General features: G+C 45.3%; 1 protein-coding gene across 2 annotated transcripts in view; it reads right to left on the bottom strand.

Annotated features, from left to right (window-relative positions):
- The window catches only part of itgb8 (integrin, beta 8), a 200,250-nt gene that overhangs the window by 108,921 nt on the left and 64,675 nt on the right, over positions 1 to 26,654 (bottom strand). For both annotated transcript variants that reach the window (XM_085988439.1, XM_085988441.1), the window contains exons 6-8: positions 24,126 to 24,284; positions 4,086 to 4,181; positions 3,506 to 3,595 (exon numbers count right to left, since the gene is read on the bottom strand). In XM_085988439.1, the coding sequence (XP_085844565.1) occupies positions 3,506 to 3,595; positions 4,086 to 4,181; positions 24,126 to 24,284 (345 nt within the window). The remainder of the gene's footprint in view (positions 1 to 3,505; positions 3,596 to 4,085; positions 4,182 to 24,125; positions 24,285 to 26,654) is intronic.

Here is a 26,654-nt window from a genome sequence, read left to right as displayed (position 1 = left end):
GCGACCCTGGAGACAAAACCTGCCAGAGACTCCTGCATCTGTTCCTGGAGTTCCAACACCGCTGATCTTATGGATGGACCCAGAGGCAGAGGGTTGACATGCAGCTGAGCCGAGCTGGCAGATTCCTGCGCCCTCCGACTAGGACTCTCCACTGCTGTCTCTGTCTCCACAATCTGCTGATGCTCACTTGTGAGCTGTGATACACCAGGTGATAACATTACTCTATGTCCCGAAGGTCCCACCGAGGCGTGTCTGCGCTGGTGCTGGGTGCGCTGAATTCTGCTGACGCTGCACCCTCAGGGTTGCAGCTTCCTCTGAGGAGTCTTGAGGCTCATGCTCTTCCTCCTGGCTAGTGGGGACGGGTGCTTGCGATGGTCCAGTGGGGGAGTAAAGGAAAGAGTCAGAGATGTGATGCCAAGGTTACATGCACATTGCATATTGCAGATGATCATAAGTCCCTCTGTTAGAGCTTCAGAATCATTATCAGCGACTCATGCAATGTCAATGAGAGAGATGGGAAACTATTCTGTCACCATCTTGCTGTGATGCACCCCTCTGTCCGTCCCCCACTTGCGCATCTTCCTCCACTCCTACGATCTCCAGGACTGCCTCCTCCCAGGGGGTGAGGTGGGCTACTGAGGGTGGCCCTACTCCTGTCCTCACTCTTTCTCGCTTATTGTGAGCTCTCTTTTCCTGCAATGAGGGAGACAAGTGGAGGTCAAGTGAGAATGAAGGAGTGAGTGTAGAGATTCCATAGCATAGATACTTAGAAGGAGAAAAAGATGGAGTGAGGTGGCAAGACCAAGGGCCCTCCCTGTGTGTTGTCAGTTGTTTTCATAGCATCACAGTGATAGGGAGTGTGAGGGCTGCATAGTCGAATAGTTAGGTGAATGTGACCATAGAGAGGGAATGGGTAAGGGTGCATGGATGTCAGTGTCAAGTGGGATGTGGAGGACGAGCTTGCTAAAGCTGAGCATTGATGAGGAAAGGCAATGGGGATCAGATTGAGGGTGATGGGAAATTCATACTCACTTTTCCAGTACACAGAAGGTCATGAAATCTCTTCCTGCACTGAAGCCAGGTTCTGCGGGTTACTGATAATGAGTTGACCTCCTCTGCCACCTGGATCCACACAGCCTTGGTCTGCTGGGGAGGCTTCTTCCTCCCTGATGAAGGGAAGAGCACCTCTTTAGGAGCTCTTGCTCCCTCAACTAAAGCCTGCAAGGCAACGTCATCAAACCTGGGAGCAGACTTAGGTCTCTCGCTGGTCATTCTGCCTCCAGGTCCCTGTAGCATGAAAGGCCAAAAGGTTGGCAGTCTGCAGAAGCAGCAAGGCTTGTTGCAGACCTTAAATGCAGCAGCAATGATGACGTCATCAGAGGCGACTTACAGACTGGAAAAACTCATTTGCCATGGATTCACACACGTTGGAACTCAGTTGGCCAATTAAGTTACAATCGCATCAATCACCCACATCGATTTAGATTCGGGTGGATAACACGAAATGCGGATTACACAACCCCAGCCCGCCCCTGAATTAAAATCCAGCCCTATAAGTTTGCGCTGCTAATGGGTAGCCTGACCCAGCTTTTCCAACCACATGGTCAGATAATCATGGGCACAAATGTCTGATTCGCACTACTAACAGTTGTAAAATTGCACTTTGTCCTTTGTGAGCATCTCTTGAAAATATAAGTACACTCTATCAAAACAAGTTAGCCAAAACAAATTCAACTGAACAATTTTCCAAGTCCAGCAGTATATTACTTCAGATGAGAGATCAAAATACCTTAAAAATCTATTCATCCCAAAGCAGCCCTTCTTTACGAAATGCAAGTTAGAGAAAAAAGCATAACCTACTTGTTTATCCAACTACACCCTGCCCTGAAAGCTGTCAAAGATAGTCACCAAATTCAATGGGGCAGAAATTCCTCCCCAAACGCGTGAGTACGGAAGGGGTACTCACGCGTCTGGCCGGAGGAAATGCCGGTTTTCAGCATGCACAGCGCATGCGCTGAAAACCGGCATTTCCTCTCCTCTCACCCAAGAGTTGAAGAGGCTAGCGCGTGCGCTGTAGGGGGCAGCGCGTGTGTCTTGGATTTTCTCTGTTTTGGGGGATTTGCGCATGTGTAAAGGCCTCCGGTCTTTCCGCTTGTAAAAAGCACACGTAAGTATTTATTTTTATAGGTAAGTGGTGTTTTAGTGCAATTTAGAATTTTTTTTCCCACAGGTTTATTATTTTAAAGAATCTACAATAAGGTAAGTTTAGTTTTAGACCCTTTTTATTAAAAATTTATTTTTTCAAAAAAAAAAATTATTGTTTAAATTATTTTTTTTAAACTTATTTATACTTAATTTAATGATTGGGATGTTTTTTAAAATTTTACTTAAAGTTTAAGTAGTGTTTTGGGGTGCAGTACTTCTCATGAGTTTGACAGTTCTTACTCTCAAACTTATGAATGAAGTTTCCCCTCCCCTGATTGGCTGAACAGTGCTCACCTGATCCCAGCCGGCACATCGCACTGGGTCAGGTTAGCACAGCGCGCCGACATCAGAACCTGGCCACTGAAAGGAAATCCACTGCGGGCCAGGTTTCGATGTAGGCGCGCAGGGTGAGCGCAGATCGGGGGCTTGCACGCGCGGCAAGCCCCCGACACCAAGTTCTGGGCCATTGAGTTAACCAAGCAACAGAGATAGAGGTTCACTCCTTTGTACAGTAATCTGCTTTACCAACTTGAAAGACATGTTCCAGAAGAATGAATAACAGATATCTTGCATACTCAGTGATAAAACTATCTTGAGTAAGGGAGGTAAACTACATTTTTTTAATAAATGAGAAAAGGAGTAAAATACTTAGATAATCCTCAATACAGAGTAATGCAATTTTATCATAATCTGGGTCTTTTTATTGAGTATGCTGTTACACTTCAACTAATGTCAAGCCAACCCAATCATACTTCATCCAGTTTTTGACATCAACACAAAAGTAAGTCTTCTTTTTGATACAGTGCTTATTTCAATCTATCTGTGAACTCTCCAACCCCACATATACCTGAACTTTGACACATGAAAACTTTATCAATGTTCTTTGCTACTATTGAGGTACCCTGTCACAGTGAATATAAACATCACAAAAATCGCTTGGATGTAAAAATTAAGCTAAGCACAGATTCACAACTCTTTAGAGATGTTGAAGTGTGATCTTTATATCAAAATTAAATTTAAAAAACTTATATAAATTGTGTGTAGATATAAATAGCCATCAATAAAATTCAAGATGTAGTTTGCAAGGTGCTGAAGATGTCATTCTCACAGATTAAAATTATGGTTAGAAAAGGTTAAAATCATCCTTAGATACGAATCAGACAACAGCAAAACACAACTGTTTCTATAGCTGCACAAGCCCAGATTCTAAACACAATAGATGAAATGTTTAATCATTCATTAAAATACTGAACTATGAATTTAAAAACATAATAAAGTGATATCAAAAATAGTACTATACCTGGTAGGCATCTTCCACTAGTTCAGAGAGATTCGATAATTCTGAATTTAGCTGCCTAGCAACTGCACCTGGCATCAATGGAAGAAGATCCTTTAAAAAATACAAAATCGATATTTTTTAATTAAACATTTTTACAAAAAGGCTTCTTAGAAAAGAACAATTATCATCATGAAAATAAACAATAATCTTAAAAAAGGTTCTCAAACTGTAAATTTAAACTTTGCAAGCACTAATGCCAATTCTTATATTGGTTCAAATTCAGCCTATACAAGTGCAAGTTATTGTTTGTTTCAGTATATATAAAACACCATAGATACCTTGAAAGCAACTAAGTATAGCATTTGAACATTACCTCAAATTATCTGATTGTTTAGCAACAATCTGCACCGTAATGTAACAGTTGTGCCAAATATTGGAATTTACTTTCAATGAATGTTAGCAGAAGTCTGAAATATGATTTGATTTTGACATTTCACAGATGTGATTAAATATAAATTGATCAGCTGCACCCGAATTCACTTTTCCCAGGAAGCCCAACACTGCTTCTTATTCTGTTCAATATTAACAACATAGATCTTACCTTGTACCAGGTGATACATGATCCCCGAATTGCAAAAATGACATGGATGCTATTTTCCAGCAGCTTATCCACCAGCAGACCCACAGATGGATGCTCCTGTTAAAAGTCAGGACACAAGCATACACACATTACATTATAGAATACTGGAGGTCAATCAGACCAATTAGCATAACAGTAAGAATGTCTTGGATAATTCAGTAAAGAATAATTTATGTGTTTAACATTAGTTCTATACCCATATCATTTTACAAATAGGCATTTTCTAATAAAAGTGAATCTAGGAATCGTGAACACAACTGTTTGTCCGTGATCTTAGTTTTGAGCTGTAGCAGTAACTGACACTCAGACCGACATTAGTGAAATCTGGAGATCAGCAATGTCCAAGGAACTACTGCCAGCTGGATACTTACAACCAGCTGATACTATAATGATGCAAGTATGTGTATTTATAGTTTCTTAGCTGATTCCTGATTGAGATTCACAGTAACAAATGTCTCTATCAGGAAGGGCCCAATAAAATGAAACAGCACCAACTGGGCCAATGTTATGAAACAGATGAATGCCTGTATGTACATTGCTCCTGCTGCAGTAATACTGGCATGATTGAAAATTGATGCAAGAACCTCTCACTATAATAGAAATTATAGGGCTGATTCCCTGCTCCCAGGAAAGAGCAACATTTGCAGGAAGTACTGGTTAAGAAATTGCAGGACCACAGTCCCAGGGGTCAATTTTAACCGAGCAGGTTTTGGGCAGGGCGAGTACCTAAGTTTGAGGCCTGGGTTATGTTAACTCCTCATCTACATGCCGCCGGTAAGCTGCCCGCCAGCGGGAAGACAAAAGGGAATGTTCGGGCAGTCAGAGGTCACTGGTCGGCACTAAGAGAGGGCTTTCCAGAAAGCAGATAATTTGTGGGAAGGGAGTTTTGGGATGGTCCCACGGAAGGGAGCGGTGAGTGAGTCTATATGGCACGGGGGGGCTCTTGCTCCTCCTGGTCCCACAATGGAAAGTTTTATGTCTACCTTGGAGGGCCTCTTCTGTCTGCAGACCAGCTGCTTCAGCATGGCAGGAAAGCCACTCAGGCCCCAGTTAATATCCAATTGGGGTCCTTTTGGTGAAATAGGACCCTGACTTTCACAATTTCATGAGCCCCCTGCCTGCTTTGGATGAGCACCTCATCCACCTGCAGAATCGGGAAAGGGTCAAGTTAGGAGCAGGGAAGAAACCCCTTCCATTTTTACATGCTCACCCGCCCAGTGTCCATCGGCAAGGTAGGGTTAAAATAGACTCCCCTGATTTACTACAGAACATCAGAGGCTGTGGACTCACAATTTCCTGACCTGAACTCCCTGTGGCCACAGCCTCTCACTTGGAGTACCCAATCAGTGAATCAAGCTTTATGGCCACATCGAAAGCAATAATACTGTAAATTGGGAGTTGTTCTAAGGAATATCTTTTTTGCAATATAATGATGGGCGGAAACTGTTAAGGGATCAAGAGTTAGTAAAGAATCCATTTTGTAAGTAAGTAATCCATTTTGCGTTAAGCCCCCTAAAGTTAAAAGCTTGCAGAACTTTGTTGACAGTGCAGTCTACACAGAGGTCACAAATGGCCTGATCTCGAGGTTAAACAAAATATTGATTACATTTATTTCTGAACTTTCTCACAATTCATATATGCTTAGAGACTTACTATCTGCAGCATCGCCATAATAGAGTGCATTCCATGGCTCACTAAACCCTAAACACCAGCAGTTTCTGCTAGCCTCCGGGACCATGGACATCAGATAGAGAGCTGAAGGATGATGGATGTTTAGAGAGCCCGGAACTTGTTGATGAAGACTGATACGAGCTGGTACAGAGTGTGTAAAGGTTATGGAATACACGGTTGAAGAGGGTATTGTAGTGTATGTACCTTGAAGAAGGAACTATATTCTGCAGCCCCTGTATACTGCAGTGCCAGTAGTGACCACCCCTGTATATAAGCCTGTGTAGTAACTTTGTATAGTAGTTCCAGTTTTGTCTCCATTCAGTAAACACCTGTTATAACCAACTTCTGCAGTCCATGTCTCAATTACACATGGACATTACAGGTATAAAAATGGTAAGATTGTAATACAAAGTTAGAAGATAAAGCAACAGGAAGAGATCTAGAAAGTTGAGCTCAACACTTGTAACGTGTGATCCACAGCAAAGCTTTCACGGCTGTTGTCTGTGAGTATATTCATGTAACCCTTAATTAACTTGTAACTTGTAAGTATTTGACTCCAGCATCTAGATCCCTCATTTCTGGTACAGCAGCCTCTGTCTAACATTACAGATCAGCACCCTGTGACGGGATGCCAGTTCTTATGCATTACAAGTTAAAGATTCTACACCCCGCATTGTAGTTTATTTTTTGTTTATTCTTTTATTTTGTTTTGAAATAGTATAAAACAACCGTTAAAATGAAAAATAAACTTTAGTAGTCAAAACAGAGAAAATTATTTTTATAAACTAAAGCAAAAGTACAAAGAAAGCTAGCAATTTAGAAATATAAAGGCCTAATAAATTACAAGAAGACATTAATAAACTTGCAGATAGGGCACATAATTGGCAAATGAATTTTAACATAGATAAGTGTGAGGTATTACATTTTGGTAGGAAAAATAAGGAGGTCACATATTACTTGGAAAATAAGAATCTAAATGGGGTAGAGGAGCAAAGAAATCTGGGAGTATAAATACACAAATCACTAAAAGTTGTGATACAGGTCAATAAGGCCATAACAAAAGCAAACCGAGCACTAGGGGTTATTTCTAGAGGGATCGAATTAAAAAGTAGAGAATTTACGCTGAACTTGTATCGAACCTTGGTTAGACCACACTCTGAGTACTATGTACAGTTCTGGTCGCCATATTATAAGAAGAATAGAGAGGCACTGGTGAGGGTGCAAAAAAGATTTACAAGGATGATACCAGAACTGTGAGGTTATACCTATCAGGAAAGGATGAACAGGCTTGGTCTCTCTTCTCTAGAAAAGAGAAGGCTGAGGGGTCACCTAATAGAGGACTTTAAAATTATGAAAGGTTTTGATAGAGTAAACACAGAGAATGTTTCCACTCGTGGAGAAGAGCAAAACTAGAGACTGTTGGATCCGTGGTTCAGTGGATATGCTCTTATTAAATAATCACATGGATGCTGTACATTAACAAATAACAGGTCTTTACTGGAGGAGGGTAGTCTCTAGACTGGGGGTACAGAGGCATGCGCAAAGCTTATATACCGGTGTGGTCACTGCCGGTACTACAGTATACAGGAGCTGTAAAAGTAGTTCTGACTTAAAGGCACATACACTACAATTCCTCCCCTTTTAGATTAGTAATACCCCTAATATTCAAATAACAATTAACAGTTCAACATTTACATTAAACAACAAAAGTCCATTTATAGATTCAGTCTTTGGGGCGGCTTCCTGACCCTTTCGGGATAGCGCCTTTCCAGAGGTTCTTGTTCTTGGTGCAGAGGCGATTCTGACCCCTTTTCCTCGGGTAGTTCATCGGGTTCCACTGCTACTGGGTCTGAAGTAGATGCTACCGGTATGTCGGGTTCATCCCCCGGTACTCGAGACATGGGGTTGACGCGTTCCTGTGATGCTAAGATCTCATCGACGTGGCGTCTCACAAATGTTCTCCCCGACATCCACTGTGTACATTAATGGCCCCTGCCTTGTACATATCGTTCCGGGTTGCCACTTCTCTGTTCGATAGTCACGGGCCAAGACTGGTTGCCCTACATTGAAGCTCCTTGTCGGCTTCTCATTGATGTGCTGGAATTGTTTGTCCTCAACATTTCTTCGCACATTTGGTCTGAGCAAGTCCAGACGAGATCTCAACCTTCGGTTAAAGAACATCATGGCCAGGGTCTGGTTGGTAACTGCATGTGTCGCGTTTCAGTAGGCTAATAAGAAATTGTACATCTTATGCTGTAGTGGAATTTCATCGTCGCACATGGCCTTTATCGCCTTCTTAAAGGTTTGTACGAACCTCTCAGCCAATCCATTTGTGGCTGGATGATACGGGGCGGATGTGTAATGCCTTACCCCATTCCTTTTCATGAATTTTTGGAACTCGTCGGACAAAAACTGTGGTCCATTATCAGACCAAATCTGCTCTGGCAAACCGTTTCTGGCAAATATGGTCCGTAGGACTGCAATCGTTTTCTCTGTAGTGGTTGAAGACATTATTATCACCTCAGGCCACTTTGAATGAGCATCCACTGCTATTAAGAACATTGAGTCCATGAATGGACCAGCGAAATCAATATGCACCCATTGCCATGGAGAGGAGGGCCACTCCCATGGGTGTAGAGGGGCACGTGGTGGTGCATTTTGGACCTTCTGGCATCCTAAGCAGCTCTTAGTTAGGTCTTCGATTTGTTGATCGATTCCCGGCCACCACACATAAGCCCTAGCAAGGCTTTTCATTTTCACTCCCCCCAGATGACCTTCATGTCTCCCTTAACTTGGATGGAATCACCACTCTGGATCCACACATCACTGTCCCCTGGCATACTGACAGCTGTTCTCTTCTGGATGAGAATGCTGGCAACATTGAGTCGCCATGTGTTGGCCATCTCCTCACCGTCAATTCATATACCTGTGACAGCGTCGGATCATTGCGGGTCTCCTTCTCTACATTCGTGTTTGTTACTGGCAATCATTCAATTATTGACGAATCGATAGGGTCCACTGCTGGTGCTTCCTCCACAGTAGGCAGTGGCAGGTGCGATAGCCCATCAGCGTTCCCATGCTGTTTCATGCCTTTATATTCTATTTCATATTGATTCGTCCCTAGAAACAGGGACCATCTTTGTAACCGCTGTGCAGTCATCACTGGAACGCCCTTCTTAGGATTAAAGATGGAGACAAGTGTTTGGTGGTCAGTCAGCAAAGTGAACTTCTGCCCATGCAAATACTGGTTGAATTTTTTTACTCCCCATACTAGGCTGAGGGCCTCCCTGTCAATCTGGGCGTAGTTGCGCTTGGCTGAGGTTAGTGACCGAGACGCAAAGGCTACTGGCCTCTCCAACCCGTCTGGGAATTTGTGCGACAGCATCGCTCCAATACCGTAGGGTGATGCATCACATGTCAAACAAATTGGTAGTGCTGGGTTGAAATGGGCCAACACCTCTTCTGATGTGATCAATTCTTCACACTTCTGGAAAGCTCGTCTACGTTCGTCATCCCAATTCCATGGTACCCCTGTTTGCAGTAGGGTGTTCAGCGGGTGTAATACCGTAGACAAATTTGGTAAGAACTTGTGGTAGTAGTTTACCAGCCCGAGGAACGACTTCAGTTGTGACACATTTTCCGGTGCTGGAGCCTTGACTACAGCCTCAGTCTTGTCAGGGGACTTATGTAACCCCTCTTCATCGATGACGTGGCCACAATACGAGATCTGTTTCTGGAAAAACTCCCACTTGTGGCGATTAGCTCGTAGCCCATACTCTAATCTGGTGAGCACCTTCTCCAAGTTGGCGAGGTGATCACCGTCATTTTCGCCCATGACCAAGATGTCGTCCAAATAACACTGGGTCCCTGGAATCCCTTGCAGGACCTGATCCATCGCCCTTTGCCAGATAGCCGGAGCCGAGACTACTACAAACACCAGCCGGTTGTATTGATAGAGACCTTTATGAGTGTTGATCGTAAGGTAATGTTTCGAAGCTTCTTCTACCTCCATTTGCAAGTACGCCTGGGCTAGATCAATTTTGGTGAAGCATTTACCTCCAGATAGCGAGGCAAAAATATCCTCAATTCGTGGAAGCAGATATTGCACCGTGTGAAGGACTGGGTTCACTGTCACCTTAAAATCCCCACAGATGCGGACCTTCTTTGGTTCCCCAGGCGTATTACTCAACGACCTCTTCATTACAGGAACGATGGGTGTAGCCCACTCGCTCCAGTCCACTTTGGACAGTACTCCTGAACATTCCAACCCTTCCAGCTCTGCTTCCACAGCTGGTCTGATCGCATAAGGCACTGGTCTGGCCTTCAGAAACTTTGGGCTTGCATTTTCCTCTATTTTAATCATTGCTGTTATTCCTTTTAGTGTTCCTAGTCCCTCCTGGAACACTTCTTTTGCGTCAGTTAGCATTTTTGACAGTCGTCCAGGTGTGACGTCGTCATCCTTTTTGGCCTCAACCTTCAGTGCCTGTATGGAATGCCAATCTAATTGTATCTTCCAGATCCATTCACGTCCTAGCAGTGGTGGTCCTCCATTTGGCAATACATATATATCCATTTTAGGTATTTCCTTGCCGTTGTATATCACATTCACCCTTATTTTTCCTTTGGGGTAGACTTTTTGCCCCGTGTACATCTTCAAGACAATCTCTGTATCTCTCAAGGGTATATGTGAGAATAGCCGCTTGTAGTCCCTTCGGTTTATGACTGTTAGGGCTGACCCTGTGTCCAATTCCATTTCCACTTGGACTCCGTCTATCTTGAGTGTAACCCAGATAGTCTGGTGATCCTCCATTTCGGTTACCTTATGTAGTTTCAGACAACCCAGCTCCTTGCTTCCGGAGTCTGTGTCACTTTTCTGTTCGTCTGAACCACTGTCCATCACCTGGTGTACCTTTTTGTACTTCTCCTGTGGAGATTTCTTACTGTTGGTTTTCTTCCCAGACCTGCAGACTCTTGCTATGTGTCCTGCTTTCCCACACTGTCTGCACACTTGGTCCTTGAACCAACAATCTTTCTGGTCATGTGTTGTTCTGCCGCAGCGATAGCACTTCCCTGTTCCATAGGACATTTCATTGGTGCCATATTCTTGCGGTCTCCGTTGTATCTCTGCAGCGCCCCTTGCGGCTGCTTCGTGTGATACTGCCATACTGAAAGCTTTGTCCAGCGTAAGGTCCTTTTCTGATAGAAGCCGTTTCTGGGTTCCTTCACTTTGTAGCCCACACACAAACTTGTCCCTTAACGTGTCTGCTAGTCCCGCTCCAAACTGGCAGTGTTTCGATAGCTTGTGCAGTTCCGTTAGGTACTCAGCATTGCTTTCGTCTTTGTGTTGGTTCCTTTTATGGAATTTAAATCGTTCTGCTATCAGCAGCGGTGTGGGGTTTAAGTGGTCCTGTAGGATTTCTACTATGCTTTCAAAATTCTTGTTTACCGGCTTCTCTGGGGTTATTAGATTTCGCAGTAACCCATAAGTTTTTGCACCCATGGAATTTAACAGAACCAGTGCTTTATTAGCACCTGGCACTTCATTCGCCCTGCAGTACACCTCAATACGTTCCACATATGCCGCCCAATCTTCGACTTCATTGTCGAACGTAGAGATACTGCCACTCTTCGGCATCCTTGGGTGTGCGTTAACTATCACAAATGGCGCCTCCTGCGCTTCCCTTCTTCTCCGCTGGCACAAAACGGCGTCTCCCGCGCTTGCCTTCCTTCCCGCGCTCGCCCTTCTTCTCCGCTGCGGCTTCTAAAAATGGCGTCTCCCGCGCTCTTCCTTCTTCTCCGTGGCTCAATGGCGTCTCCCGCGCTCTCCCTTCTTCTCCGCGGCTCAATGGCGCCTCCCGCGCTCTTCCTTCTTCTCCGCGGCTCAATGGCGTCTCCCCTTTCTTCGCCCCGCGGACCCTGTTCAGCCCGTGGCACTGGCTGTGCTCTGCGCGTTCTTCTTTTTATATTTTTCGACGCCGCTCAGTCTAGAACCCGGCTGTTTCTTACCCTCTCTCTCTCCGGTTTGTTTTATTTTCCTCGACGCCGCTCGGTGTTCAACCCCCAGCTGCGCCCTGCGCTCTTCACCCTCTGTCTTACCCCGTCGACGCTGCTCGGCTCTCTCTCCGCCGTCGGTCGGCTCCAGCCGCCGCTGCTCGGGAAGGGTCTGCGCTGGACCTGTCGCCGGTCTCTTACTGCTCGTTGTGGCTGGGGAACCAAGCCCGGCTCTCCACAGCCTCCCCTGCGAAGTTGGATCTCTGCCTGACTGCTGGGCGGTTGCTCGTGGTCGACGCCCGTGTTCCTGGCCTCGACTGTTTTTTTAATTTTTTTTTTGTTGCAGGTAGATTCGAATCGACACTCGTCGCCACTGTTGGATCTGTGGTTCAGTGGATATGCTCTTATTAAATAATCACACGGATGCTGTACATTAACAAATAACAGGTCTTTACTGGAGGAGGGTAGTCTCTAGACTGGGGGTACAGAGGCATGCGCAAAGCTTATATACCGGTGTGGTCATTGCCAGTACTACAGTATACAGGAGCTGTAAAAGTAGTTCTGACTTAAAGGCACATACACTACAAAGACCATCAATACAAGATTGTCACCAAGAAATCAAATAGGGAATTCAGAAGAAACTTCTTTACCCAGAGAGTGGTGAGAATGTGGAATTCACTACCACAGGGAGTGGTTGCAGTGAATAGTATAGATGCATTTAAGGGCAGGCTAGATAAGCATATGAGGGAGAAGGGAATAGAGGGATTGAGTCAGATGAGGAAGAATGGGAGGTGGCTCGAGTGGAGCATAAAACCCAAAATGGGCTGTTTGGGCCGAATGACCTGTTTCTGTGCTGTATATTCTTTGTAATTCTATGTAATTAATGAATTAATCAAATCAAATCAAATCAAATCAAATCAAATCAAATCAAATTAATGAATTAATCACATAGGGATTATAAATGGCTGCCAGGGCAGCAATGAATAAGTTAAGTGAATGTCGTGACATTAATCAGAATCTAACTAGTGAAAAGTTAGATAAAAAAGGAAAACTGAGACCAGAGGTTCTAAATATATCCCTGTCTTCTTTAGTACAGCAAGTTAGGAATAGTAATCAGGAATTAATCAATTGCAAAATTGGAGGAAAAAGTGCAAGACCAGCACGGAGGCCTGCAAACCCACCTTGTCTCACCAAAGCTGGAAAAAGTATTGGAGAAGTGCACATGGCAGCACTTGCAAAAGGCACAGTATCCAATTCAGATTACAAAGGGATGCTATTGTTACACCTTGGGTTACGCTATCATATAACTAGATATTGGGCAGTGCAGGCACACTCCCAAATGAAAGGCGGTCAGACTGTTTCCAGAATAGGCATCACAGCTATACCTGAGAGATTATTTGAGGCAGACCCCAACCTTATAACAAATGACTTTCATACTGTATTTCATTACTGCATTTCCTGCTCACGATGCGGTCGCCTCTACATTGGGGAGACCAAATGCAGATTGGGTGACCACTTTGCGGAACACCTCCGTTCAGCCCGTAAGCGTGACTCCGAACTTCCGGTCGCCTGTCACTTTAATTCTCCACTCCACTCCCACTCAGACCTCACCGATCTCAGCCTCTTACACTGTTCCAATGAAGCTCAACGTAAGCTCGAGCAACAGCACCTCATCTTTCGATGCCAGCCTTCTGGACTCAACATAGAGTTCAACAATTTCAGACTATAATCTCAGCCCCTATGTTTTCTTTTTTCTCACATGGCAGCTGCTGATGATTCTGCCAGTGCCATTTACTCCTCATCTAGAGTCATCTTTTGTTTCTTAACTTGTCCCATTACCATCTCCTTTTGCCTTGCACCATCATCCCTTTTGTCTTTTAATCTCTCCTGTCTTCCATCCTATCACAGACCTTCCCTTTATTTTTTCCTCCCCTCCCTCCTTTCCCTGCCCCACACTTGCTTAAAAATCTGTTGCTCCTCCAACTTTTTCCAGTTCTGACAAAGGGTCATCGACCTGAAACATAGGGCGCGATCTTGCCAGCCCTGGGTGTAAGAATTTGCAATAATTTACAGTTCTGAAGATTCATGTTTTTTGATTAAAGTATCCCTGGGCAATGTGCTTTTTAAATTTCCAGGGATAAAATGGCTGTCACACCACATGGCCGAGACAAAAGAGGTTTGGAATGCAGCTTTCTGTGTCTGGAAGTAAGGTTCGATGAAGACAAAGGACAATGCTTTGTTTACAAAGCAACTGAATGCTATTAGCATTTGTTTAGATACACCTGAAACTGCAGAAGAGACTTTTGCACCTTGAATGGGAATCGTTCAAGATTTGGAATGGGTTTCCAATCACCCAGTACTGGACTATAGAGCAGGGTATCTCCCTTTTGTTTTCAGCACAAGGAGCTCTGAAAATCACATTAACTCAATCTAACCACTTTGAGTTGGCCTATCACAGGGGAATTTTGCACACAGCCTGCAAGGCAGGACGGGAGGGGCTCACCAGATATATATAGATGCTGAAGCTATCTAGCCTCTTGACTTCCTGGGACATAGGTGAGCTCTCTCTCTCTCTCTCTCTCTCTCTCTTCGCTGGACCACGTGAGCAGAGATTTTCTGACTCTCAACAAGGCAACCTAGCAGGAGTTAAAGGGGGGGGATGGTGATTTAAGGGAATTGCTAAGATTGTTTAAATAACATTGTAGCCACTGTATCCCTCGTTTTTGCCGTGTGTACCCCCTTGTTATATAGTTTTACAATCTTACTGTGTTCATGTGGGATAGTTTGATATTGTGATTATAGTTTCTTTTAGTTAATAAAGATTGATATTTTTTTCTCTCATCCAAACCACGTGTTCCGTTAATATCATTAATTATAAGTTCCTCCACTCAGAACTAAAGGAGGGGTAGTGATTCGAAACCGCTGTTTTAAAATTGGTTTATAGTGCAGCAGCAAAAAGGACTGCTGGCCAGGTAGATTACCTTAAACCAGTTTAAAGAAACCCCCGTAATCCTTACATGGGGAGGCGGGTTTGGAGGTGGGACTGCCAGGAAAATGGCAGAATTTGGGGGCAGGTGCCCAACCCGCCCCTAACCCGCCTTCATGCCATCTTGCCAGGAGGCGGGTAGCCGACCCGCGCCGGGTCCCATCTCCTTGAAGGCGGGAAGGGGATTACAGCCACTTTTCTGCCTGTTAACAGGTAGTAAACAGGCAGATAAGAGGATTATCCCCATTTTGCCCACACATGTGCAGGCTTCCCAAAGGCACCGAACCCCACCAAGGTCACCGAGGCGAGTAGTGGGTCTGCGGGGGTCGGAGGCATGCAAAAGTGTGCTGTGAAGGTAAGTGATGGGTGCAAGTGTGGAGAGGTGAGTATGTGAGGCAAGTGGAAAGTGCTGGAAAAAGTGTACTTACCTTTGTTTCTTCCTGCGGCTTCAAACGTTGGGTATGCGGAGAGTCTTGCATCTCTGCGGCAGAGATGACAGATGGCCGTTGCATTCTCCAAAGCAACAACCATCTGATTTCTACAAAAGAGGTTTGATGAGTCTTGAATTCAAGAACTCATCAAACAATAGAGAATGTCAGTGTTTGACAGCTTCACAGAGCTGTCAAACGATGACAATTCATGTCAAAAATCTTTGACAGATGAAACGTCATACGCTGACGTTCTCTGTAACCGGCTTTCCCTTAATTGGCCTGCTAAACCAACTGGGTGGGCTTAACAAGGTCAATCAAGGGAAAATAGTGTAGGTTGGCCAGAAGTTGACGGAGGCGGGACTGAAACCCAACAAGTGGGAGTCCCACCTCCAAAAGCTCCCCATTGGCAAAATCCAGCCCATTAACTCTGTTTCTCTCTCCACGATGCTGCCTGACCTGCTGAGTGTTTCCAGCATTTTCTGTTGTTGTTTTGGACATTCATACCTTTCTGGTAACTTTATTCAGTTCTGTGTTGTTGACTAAAACTGAAAGAACTGAAATAAAGTTGGGTTTTGAACGTAAAGCTTCGAAATATTTGAACCTCAATGACTCAGCAAGGTTACCAATAAATATTGAGCCACAGACAGGGAAGATTCCCAGCTTGATCCTTGGTCTGTGTTGAGTTGCCAATGTTGCAGTAGGAACTACAACTGGCCTCTGAGCTCCTTGTGGAACAATCATAGCGTGGAATTAACGTTATTGGGATGGGAGAGAAAATTGACGAACATACTTTCTATAAAGTAATACATTTTAAGTACGCCTGTTATAGAGATGATATAATCAATGGGAAGAAGACCAAATACAACAGACCATTGTTGTTAGCCAATTTAATTCTACACTGAAAATTAAGGTCACATTGCTCATTCAGCAGATACTTATCAGCAGAAATTAATGAAAGCTGTTTGTACTGCTAGTCAGTTTTGTATCTGATCCAGAGAAAGTAATACACTGTAGTTTTTCATGTTATGTTCCAGGTGATGCACTTTCAACTTCTCTGTAAAACCTATTAAATATACCACATATTTGCATATACTACACAAACCCCCTTTTCTGGAACTTCAAATACAGCAGCAGAGTATTGTAAAATGAACAAGCATTTAACTAGTCTTCATAATAAAATTTCTTTTATGGGTCACAAAAAATCATGATAGTCGAATTTTTAGCTTGGATTTTTAATGAGGTTAATTTAAACACCAAATGCAAGTGATGGGATACTGCTGGCATGAAAATAATCGCGATCGTAAAATCTAGGACTATGGGCTCGATTTTCATTGGGCCGTTGAGGCAGGATTGGAGGCGTGTGGGGGGTTAAAATCGCGAAATCGGGGGGCACGAACCCATCTTGCCCCCAACCCGCCTCCATGCCAGTTTCAAAGGAGGCGGATACCCGACCTGTGCTGGGAGCTGCACCCCCGAGGCGGGAAGGGGATTAGTGCCAATTAACTGCCTGTTAGCAGGTAGTTAACAGGCAGTTTTTAGCCTAATCCCTATTTTTATCCCTGAAGTGTGGGATTCCCGATGGCGCCAAACCACGCCAAGTTAGCGAGGCGGACCATCGGGCTGAAGGGCTTGGAGGGTTCGAGATGTCCGTTGTTCAGGTGAGTGATGTGTGCATGAGTGCAGAGGCAAGTGTGTTTGGTGTGTGTAAAGTGTTTAAATAAGTTTTACTTACCTTTACAGCCTTTCTTCCTTCAGGTCTCGGGAGTCCCTCATCTCACCGGCACAGAAAGCAGAATGGCCACGAGCTGTCAAAAGTTGCAGCATTCAGCTTTCTGTTCTGGAGAGATCTCTAAATCAGCCTGACAGGAAGGAATTAACTTGGAGTATAGATTGTCAGTGTTTGACAGCATCAAAGAGCTGTCAAACGCTGATATTTCATCTGTCAAAAGCTCTTGACAGATGAAATGTCAATCTGTGATGTCACCTGTTGCCGGGTGGCCCTTAATTGGCCTGCTGAGCCCGCTGGGCGGGTTCAACAAGGTCAATCAAGTAATCAAGTGAAAATCACGTGGGTTGGCCACAATTCGATAGAGGCGGGACTATAACCCCAAAAGTTGTCGTCCCGCCTCCTACATGCCTCCAGTATCAAAGTCCAGCCCTATGTGTCAGTTATTTTCTTTTTCACGGGCTAAGTCTCTTTCTTTGTACTTTCCAATTGATTATTTTCTACTGTTATTTGCTAATCATATTGTGCCAAACATTTTTTCCCCAATTTCAATTTTTCTCCCCAATCACACGCCACCAAAAAAACATGCAAATTATGTTACTGCAAAAATTTTCTCTAAGATAAACCACCATGACTGTCCTCGCCCAAACTCAGACTGAAAGGGAAGCTTTTGACAATAGTGTTGCATTAAATATGAGGTGAATGGATTATTATGTGCTTCTACTAGGAATAAAACAGCAAAGAATGTGGGACCCTTCTCTCTTTGCTGGCCATTAGGGCCCTATGCAGGCTGCAGTCTTCACTTATTATTATGCACGTGGGCTCTTGGGCACAAAACTGCTCCTCATTTTGTATAGATTGGCAATCTCACTCAGAGAAGCCAAAAGATATGAGGTTGGTCCAATTGCACATTGTTGAGGCAGAATCTAGACGGAACTTGATTCTGTAGCTAGCTGTGCTATACTTGATCTGGGAATTGGTGCGATTGTTATTTGATACTGACTCTGGCTACTTGCAGTGCAAGTGTACCATTCCCAGTGCTGACATCCCTCAACTTGTAAGCATAATAGTTCACTAAAATAACCCCAATCTGATTAGAGCTGAAACTACATTTGAGTAATAGAGCTGAACATATATGAAAAAACAGTCTTATCATTAAAATGATTGTATTAAGAATGCATAGGCACAATGGGCTGAATGGCCTCCTTCTGTGCTATATGATTCTATGCTTCTATGAATGCTCTATTTTCAAAAAGCTTTAGACATTTTGGAAATAGGACTACAATAATGTTTCTACACCAAAGTCAAAAGTGCAATAGCATTACAAAGCTGGGGTTATTCCAAAGTTTTGCATGATAATATATATTCTTAGAAATTATTATAATGTAGAAGTTTATTTTTTAAAGTTCACTTTTTTAAAGCTAAGAATTGCTTTCTAGTTCTCCATTACTAAAGTACACAAGTAACCATGTTGTAATTCATACTGCACATACTGTATAACTCAATGTCACTGGGTGAAGTACTGCTCCCAAATTAGCCAAGAAAAACAGCAACTGAGAAAGCTCACCAAGAGCAATGTATCCAACGGTACCAATTGTTTATTCATGCTTACAGGCTTCTTAGTCACATTCTAATCTAGATTACTATCTTCTGTGTTGCAGATTGTCAAACTGGCTGTCTTACAATTCTGTCCTTTGCAAAATCTCATTGCGGTTTTAGCAAATATAACTCAATAGGGCTGATGACACACTTGGGCCTTGCCCCTCCCCATCTCTGCAATCTTCTCCAGTTCTACAACCATCCAAGATCTCTGTGCTCCTCCAATTCTGGCTTCTTGAGCAGCCCCGATTTTAATAGTTCCACCATTGGTGGCTATGCCTTCAGCTGCCAAGGCCCTAAACTCTGGAATTCCCTCCCTAAACCTCTCCGCCTCTCTACCGCTCTTTCCGCCTTCAAGACGCTCTATAAAACCTCCTTCTTTGACCAAGTCTGCCCAAATGTCTCTTTATGTGACTCGGTGACAAACTTTTGTCTGATTACGCTCCTGTGAAGCACCTTGGAACATTTTACTACGTTAAAGGTGCCACATAAATGAACATTGTTGTTGTAGTAGTAGTGTTCCTGGCAAGGAATGGTGATTACAGAAGGTGCACTGCACAGGGCATAATTTTCTGGCCATTATAAATTATTGGATGGAAAATCATGGGTTTTCACCTATGATTTCCCAAAATGCAATCTTTGCATGTACTGATCCCCAACAGGGGTGCTGGAGTGTATAATCTGGCCTGGTACCTTGCATGAGTGCACTATTTATCTGAAATTCCTCTGAGGAGCTGCTTAAAGCTAATGCACTGCTTTACTTATTATTAACTGTTAGTGACAATGCGGTTTAAGTTTTTGCTTGCTGCATTAACTAATACACATTAAATTACTTTGGGTTACATTTTATATAACATATTAAATTGTAATGTATATTTTTATACTGTATATACTAAGAAATCGTATAATCAATCAAAATATGCTGTACCCTTTTACTTGTAACCTGAGATTCACTTGCCTTAATCATCAATCTCACAATTCTTACCTTCCTTAGCTCTGTCAGCAAAATCTCAGAAGTGGTGACAAAAACAGGGCCTAGAAATCTGAGCCTCAAAAAGGGGCACGCAGAGGGCACACAGAACAACCTCTGCATCTGAATGTATAGGCCAGAGGTGCACATAATCTTGGAACTCGGGCCTCATTATCATCGAGCTGCAGACACTTCAATGAGGAGTATTTGAAAAGTCTGACTGCTAGTGATAAACAGAGTAGTTGAACAGGTGTAACCTAATAACTAACTCAAGAATAGAATTATAGTCTAATAATATTAGTATCTGTTATATTTCAAGATTGTATTCTAAAAGTTAGGAAAAAAGACTATTGAAGAAGACGAAAGAGAATTTGTTGAAAACATAATGCAGAGGCTGTTAGCAATGCACTATAAAGACAAAACTTTTTTGATGCAACAGTTAATTTGCTACCTGATCAAAGGATGTCATATGCATCAACACCATTCAAAATATAGACAAACAGGAGGAAGATCATTTCTACTCATCATTCCAATATATAAAATAGCAAGAACATAAAGGAGTAGATTTTAACTTTAAAGCCAGACAGAAAACTGGCGGTAGCAGATCGGCTGCTGGTTATACAACCCGCCCGACTTTCCTTTGGAGAAATAGGGCAGGGTGTATGATGGGCGGCTGATCTTTGACTGCCAGCTTTCTGCACGGCGATAAAAGTTAAAATCTATCCCAGTGTAATCTTATAAATAAAATGTCGTACTATGTTATATTAAAATCAACTGAAGCTGTGCTGCTGTAATTCACATTTGAGGTGTGGGATGTTAAATTGAACTCAACTGAAGTGTTATTGTAATTCCTAAAACCAAATTAATGTTCTGATTGTGATGATTATTCACGACTGTGTAGAAGTAGCTAATAAATACTTGTTAGTGATAACATCTAAAATTTGCAGTCCTTTCAAAGTGAGCTGAGTTAAACGACAATGGCCAGTGCTTTGGTTTCTATCAGTGTCCAAATTGTAGTTGAATCTTTTTAATTGTGTCAATTTGTGTAGGACAAATCAAGAGTCAAATTAAACAATTACAAATAAAAACCTAAATCCTGATTCATTAGTCCAGAATTTCCTGGATGGTTTCGGCATAACTATGGCACAAGAGTGGCATTTCGCTGCTTTATTTGGAGGAAATTCATGCGCAACTGATTTCTACCAGTTTTACGCTGAGCCATCACTACGCATAAATTCCCATAATCATTTGCATTGCTTTTGAGATACATCCGTCAAAACCCCTTGCTGCTCATTTACATAGCTCCCCACACCCCTCTCCCACACCCCTTGCTGCTCATTTACATAGCTCCCCACACCCCTCTCCCACACCCCCTGCTGCTCATTTACATAGCTCCCCACAGCCCTCTCCCACACCCCCTGCTGCTCATTTACATAGCTCCCCACAGCCCTCTCCCACACCCCCTGCTGCTCATTTACATAGCTCCCCACAGCCCTCTCCCACACCCCCTGCTGCTCATTTACATAGCTCCCCACAGCCCTCTCCCACACCCCCTGCTGCTCATTTACATAGCTCCCCACCCCCACAACCCACTTCCCACACCCCCCACCCACCTCCACCCTCCCCTTGCCACACACAACCCTCCACCCTCCCCTTGCCACACCCCCCGTGCCACCCTCCCCTTGCCACACCCTCCCCTTGACGCACCCCCTCCACCCTCCCCTTGACGCACCCCCTCCACCCTCCCCTTGACGCACCCCCTCCACCCTCCCCTTGACGCACCCCCTCCACCCTCCCCTTGACGCACCCCCTCCACCCTCCCCTTGATGCACCCCCCTCCACTTGACGCACCCCCTCCACCCTCCCCTTGACGCACCCCCTCCACCCTCCCCTTGACGCACCCCCCCACCCTCCCCTTGACGCACCCCCCCACCCTCCCCTTGACGTACCCCCCCACCCTCCCCTTGACGCACCCCCCCACCCTCCCCTTGACGTACCCCCCCACCCTCCCCTTGACGCACCCCCCTCCACCCTCCCCTTGACGCACCCCCCCACCCTCCCCTTGACGCACCCCCCCACCCTCCCCTTGACGCACCCCCCCACCCTCCCCTTGACGCACCCCCCCACCCTCCCCTTGACGCACCCCCCCCACCCTCCCCTTGACGCACCCCCCTTCCACCCTCCACCCTCCCCTTGACGCAGCCCCCCCTCCACCCTCCCCTTGACGCACCCCCCCCACCCTCCCCTTGACACCCCCCACCCTCCCCTTGACAACCCCCCTACCCTCCCCTTGACACCCCCCCACCCTCCCTCCATACTCCCCTTGATGCACCCCCCCTCCACCCTCCACCCTCCCCTTGACCCCCCACACCCTCCCCTTGACACAGCCCCCTCCACCCTCCCTTGACACATCCCCCCTCCACCCTCCCCTTGATATACCCTCCCCTCCACCCTCCCCTTGACGCACCCCCTCCACCCTCCCCTTGATGCACCCCCCTCCACTTGACGCACCCCCTCCACCCTCCCCTTGACGCACCCCCTCCACCCTCCCCTTGACGCACCCCCCCACCCTCCCCTTGACGCACCCCCCCACCCTCCCCTTGACGTACCCCCCCACCCTCCCCTTGACGCACCCCCCCTCCACCCTCCCCTTGACGCACCCCCCACCCTCCCCTTGACGCACCCCCCCACCCTCCCCTTGACGCACCCCCCCCACCCTCCCCTTGACGCACCCCCCTTCCACCCTCCACCCTCCCCTTGACGCAGCCCCCCCTCCACCCTCCCCTTGACGCACCCCCCCCACCCTCCCCTTGACACCCCCCACCCTCCCCTTGACAACCCCCCTACCCTCCCCTTGACACCCCCCCACCCTCCCTCCATACTCCCCTTGATGCACCCCCCCTCCACCCTCCACCCTCCCCTTGACCCCCCACACCCTCCCCTTGACACAGCCCCCTCCACCCTCCCTTGACACATCCCCCCTCCACCCTCCCCTTGACACACCCCCTCCACCCTCCCCTTGACATAACCCCCTCCACCCTCCCCTTGACATAACCCCCTCCACCCTCCCCTTGACACACCCCCCTCCACCCACCCCTTGACATACCCCCCATCCACCCTTCCCTTGACACCCCCCCACCCTCCCCTTGCCACACCCACCCTCCTCTTGTCACACACCCTCCACCCTCCCCTTGACACACCCCCCTCCACCCTCCCCTTGACACACCCTCCACCCACCCCTTGACATACCCCCCATCCACCCTTCCCTTGACACCCCCCCACCCTCCCCTTGCCACACCCACCCTCCTCTTGTCACACCCCCTCCACCCTCCCCTTGACACCCCCCTCCACCCTCCCCTTGACACACTCTCCCCCACCATCCCCTTGACACACCCACACCCATCCTCCCCTTGCCACACCCACCCTCCCCTTGCCACACCCCCCCCACCCTCCCCTTGCCACACACCCCCTCCACCCTCCCCTTGCCACACACCCCCTCCACCCTCCCCTTGCCACACCCCCCTCTACCCTCCCCTTGCCACACACCCACTCTACCCTCCCCTTGCCACACCCCCCTCCACCCTCCCCTTACCACACACCCCCTCCATCCTCCCTTTATCACATCCCACCCCCCCTCCACGCAAAAGAACAGCTCGCATGAGTTGCCCAAAATTTAGCAAATAATGTGCTGGAGTAGATTTCCACCCAAAAATCTAGGCACAGCAAAGCCCATAGTCACTTGACATCAGCACAACTGAGATTTCTGGAGTCTGATGCTGATTTTCTTCGTGATTTTTTTCTTACAGAAACCTACACTATACATAACCAAAGTGCTGTGCACCTGAAAATTTTTGGACTCCTGCATTTCCTCCCCAATGCATTCAAAAGGACTAAGCAGCTGGAATGACATTCCCAATGGGTATACCCCTGTTCTGCATCCTAATGTAGGAGGTAAAAGAGCAGCAGAGACAAGAAGCTCAGAGTGAGGCGCCGTGACAGAAGACATCAACCCGCTCGCTATTACCTTATTTGATGCTGCTGCATTTGCGCTTGTTTTATGTTGGTTAATAAGTTCCGCCATAGGCAAATGAGCTCCGCAGGAAACTTCGGCATAAGTCCCCATTGGCAAGTACAGCATGGAAACCAGTGAGAATTTGTGTGTAATTTCTGCGAGGTGCAAGCCAGGAAATTTTATGCCACTTTTCCTATAGTAACTCATTCGCCAGCAATGGGGCTGAAACTGTTCACACCATTTTACATAGGACCTTACAACCAGCAAAATAAACTTTCTCTCATCAGGCTGGACTGAATTCAAATCCAGTTCCCGGGAGATGAAAAGACAACGTGCTAATCCAGTTCACTACCCAATTTCCACAAATTAGGGCTTCAACACTAGTGATTTCTGGCCATGCTCTTTGAAAAAGTAAATGTTTCCCCACCCCCCCTCCTAAAAGCAGAAAAGTAAAGACCTTTGGAGAGAAAACCATTATAATGTTGTACTGCTCTAAAATACAGTGGAAGGCAGGATTTGGGGAGGAGGGGAATCTTCTGCATACATTTGTCAAATGTACTGTGCTATATTTTGCTTTGTTAGGCTAAAACAATAAGAGGTACTCAGTTACCTTACCATAATAGTTGAATGAGTGTACATATTGTCCTTTAGGTGGCAGTTCCCATCATTAGGCAGGACAATACCACCCAATTTGCTGTCAAGTGCCAAGTGAGATAGCTGATCAGTTATCAGCAGCAGCAAATGTTTTGCTTCCTTACGCCATCCTATTTGTCTCTAAAGCAAAGAAAAGGCCAAATTGAATAAACCACCAAGAGGTACACAGAAATAGTTTGTAATGCTAGATTGTAATGTGGCCACATTCATCACAGAACTCTCAGGCAGAAACTGAACGTCAGCCTTGGGACAAAGAGTGATAACAACAGGAAACAACATTCCATAATGTAAATTATTCTTTTTAATCATTCATTCAATGCTTGGGAATTAAACATTTCTGCACTCAGTGTCAGGAACAAGCATTCCAAGGATAGGGACAGCATAGTTTAGATACAGAGTAAAGCTATCTCAAATCAGACATGGCTGGAAACAAAACACCCAACCCAACAACAGACATTTTAATCAGCTGAACAGCATTGAATTAAGGGGCACTTTAAACAGAGGAGCAGTAAATTGTTGAGAAACTCAAATGTATGTTTCACTCTTCCTTGTGGGAAGTCGAATATCTTGCATAGTTGGATAAATCATTATAAATAAGAAGGAGGCTAGAACTCACCAAGAAAATAAATTAAATATAATTTTCAATACAAACTGCACAAGCAGATGATGCACACAATTTTAAAACTCAAATTTCTTTGTCTCTGATTTCAAAACTTAGAGGTTGATTACGCACAAAAAAGCAAGTACTTTAGTTCTAATTTCAAATCTATAAATCATAAAGTCATAGAGTCATAGAGGCACAGAAGGAGGCCATTCGGCCCATCGAGTCCGTGCTGGCTCTCTGTAGAGCAATCCAGTCAGTCCCATTCCCCCGCTCTATCCGTGTAGCCCTGCAAGTTTATTTCCCTCAAGTGCCTATCCAGTCTCCCCTTGAAAACATTGAGTGTCTCTGCTTCCACCACTTCCGTCAGCAGTGAGTTCCAGGTCCTCACCACTTGCTGCGTAAAAACATTTTTGCTCACATCCCCCCCGTGTATCCCTTGCCCAAAACCTTAAATCTGTGTTCCCTAGTCGGTGTACCATCAACTAGTGGGAACAGCCTTTCTCCGTCTAGCCTATTCAAACCCATCATAATCTTGTACACCTCTATCAAATCACCCCTCAACCTCCTTTGCTCTAATGAAAACAAATCCTGCTTCTCCAACCTGTCCTTGTTGCTAAGATCCTCCATCCCCGGAATCATTCTGGTAAATCTCCTCTACACCCTCTCAAGGACCTTCACATCCTTCCTAAAGTGTGGAGATCAGAACTGGACACAATAATCAGTCTTTCAAAATCCAGAAATGACTATGTAGGGCATGGCACAAATTAGACCCGTTCAGTCCGTAACGGGACCCCGAGCTTCCGGTCGCTTGTCACTTTAATTCACCGCTCCACCCCCACTCAGACCTTACCGTCCTCAGCCTCTTGCATTGTTCCACAGAAGCTCAGCATAAGCTCGAGGAACAGCACCTCATCTTTCAATTAGGCACTTTACAGCCCTCTGGACTCAACATAGAGTTCAACAATTTCAGATCATAACCTCGGCCCCTTCATATATATATATTTTTTATCCACACTTTTTGTTTGTGCCTTCTGTTCTTCTCTCCCACATGGCAGCTGTCTTTCATTCTGCCAGCACAATTCACACTTCATCTAGAGCCATCCTTTATTTCTTAACCTGTCCCATTACCATCTCCTTTTGCCTTGAATATCTCTTAAATGTCTCTTTAATTCTCCTGCCTTTTATCCTATCACAGACCTTCCCTTTTGTTTTTTCATCCCCTCCCCCATTTCCCAGCCCCTAAACTTGCTTTAAAATCTGTTCCATTTCCTGCTTTCTTCCAGTTCTGGCGAAAGGTCATCGACCTGAAACGTTAACTTTGTTTCTCTCTTCACAGATGCTGCCTGACCTGCTGAGTGTCTCCAGCATTTTCTGTTTTTATTAGCACAAATACAGGAAACTTTCGATTAACCGGCCCCTAAATAACCGGAAATGTCGGTTAACCAGCAAAATTCAGGAGTCGGTTTCAGCTAACTTTTATAACTTTTATTACTTGCACAGCAACAAATTGAGGAAGGCACGGGTTTGGCTGCAGCTGTTGCTAAGCTACAGAGACGCTTGCAACTTGTGGACATTCTTCTGAAGTAAGCAACAGGGTTTGTTGCTTCATACGGAGCTCTAAGGTCCGTATCTTTCACTATAATGTTCGGTTATCCGGAATTGTTGCTGAACCGGCACCACGTCGGTCCCGTCCGTGCCAGATACCAGAAAGTTTCCTGTATATTGTGCTTAATTAAACAGTTTTCTGCTCTTCAGAGCTAGATTTACATTCTTGGCTGATACTTGAAGAGTTAAATGGCTGATGAACCATTATAAAAGGCACAAAATAAGTATTATTGCAGGCAAGTCCTGATTGGGTGCCAATATGACTAATTCATTCCTATTGA

Source organism: Somniosus microcephalus, chromosome 5 (genome assembly GCF_052327205.1).
Source record: "Somniosus microcephalus isolate GS21.2 chromosome 5, FLI_Smic_1.0, whole genome shotgun sequence".
NCBI lineage: Eukaryota > Metazoa > Chordata > Chondrichthyes > Squaliformes > Somniosidae > Somniosus > Somniosus microcephalus.
Note: the sequence above shows the minus strand (reverse complement) of the source record. Positions and strands in the feature narration are given on the sequence as shown.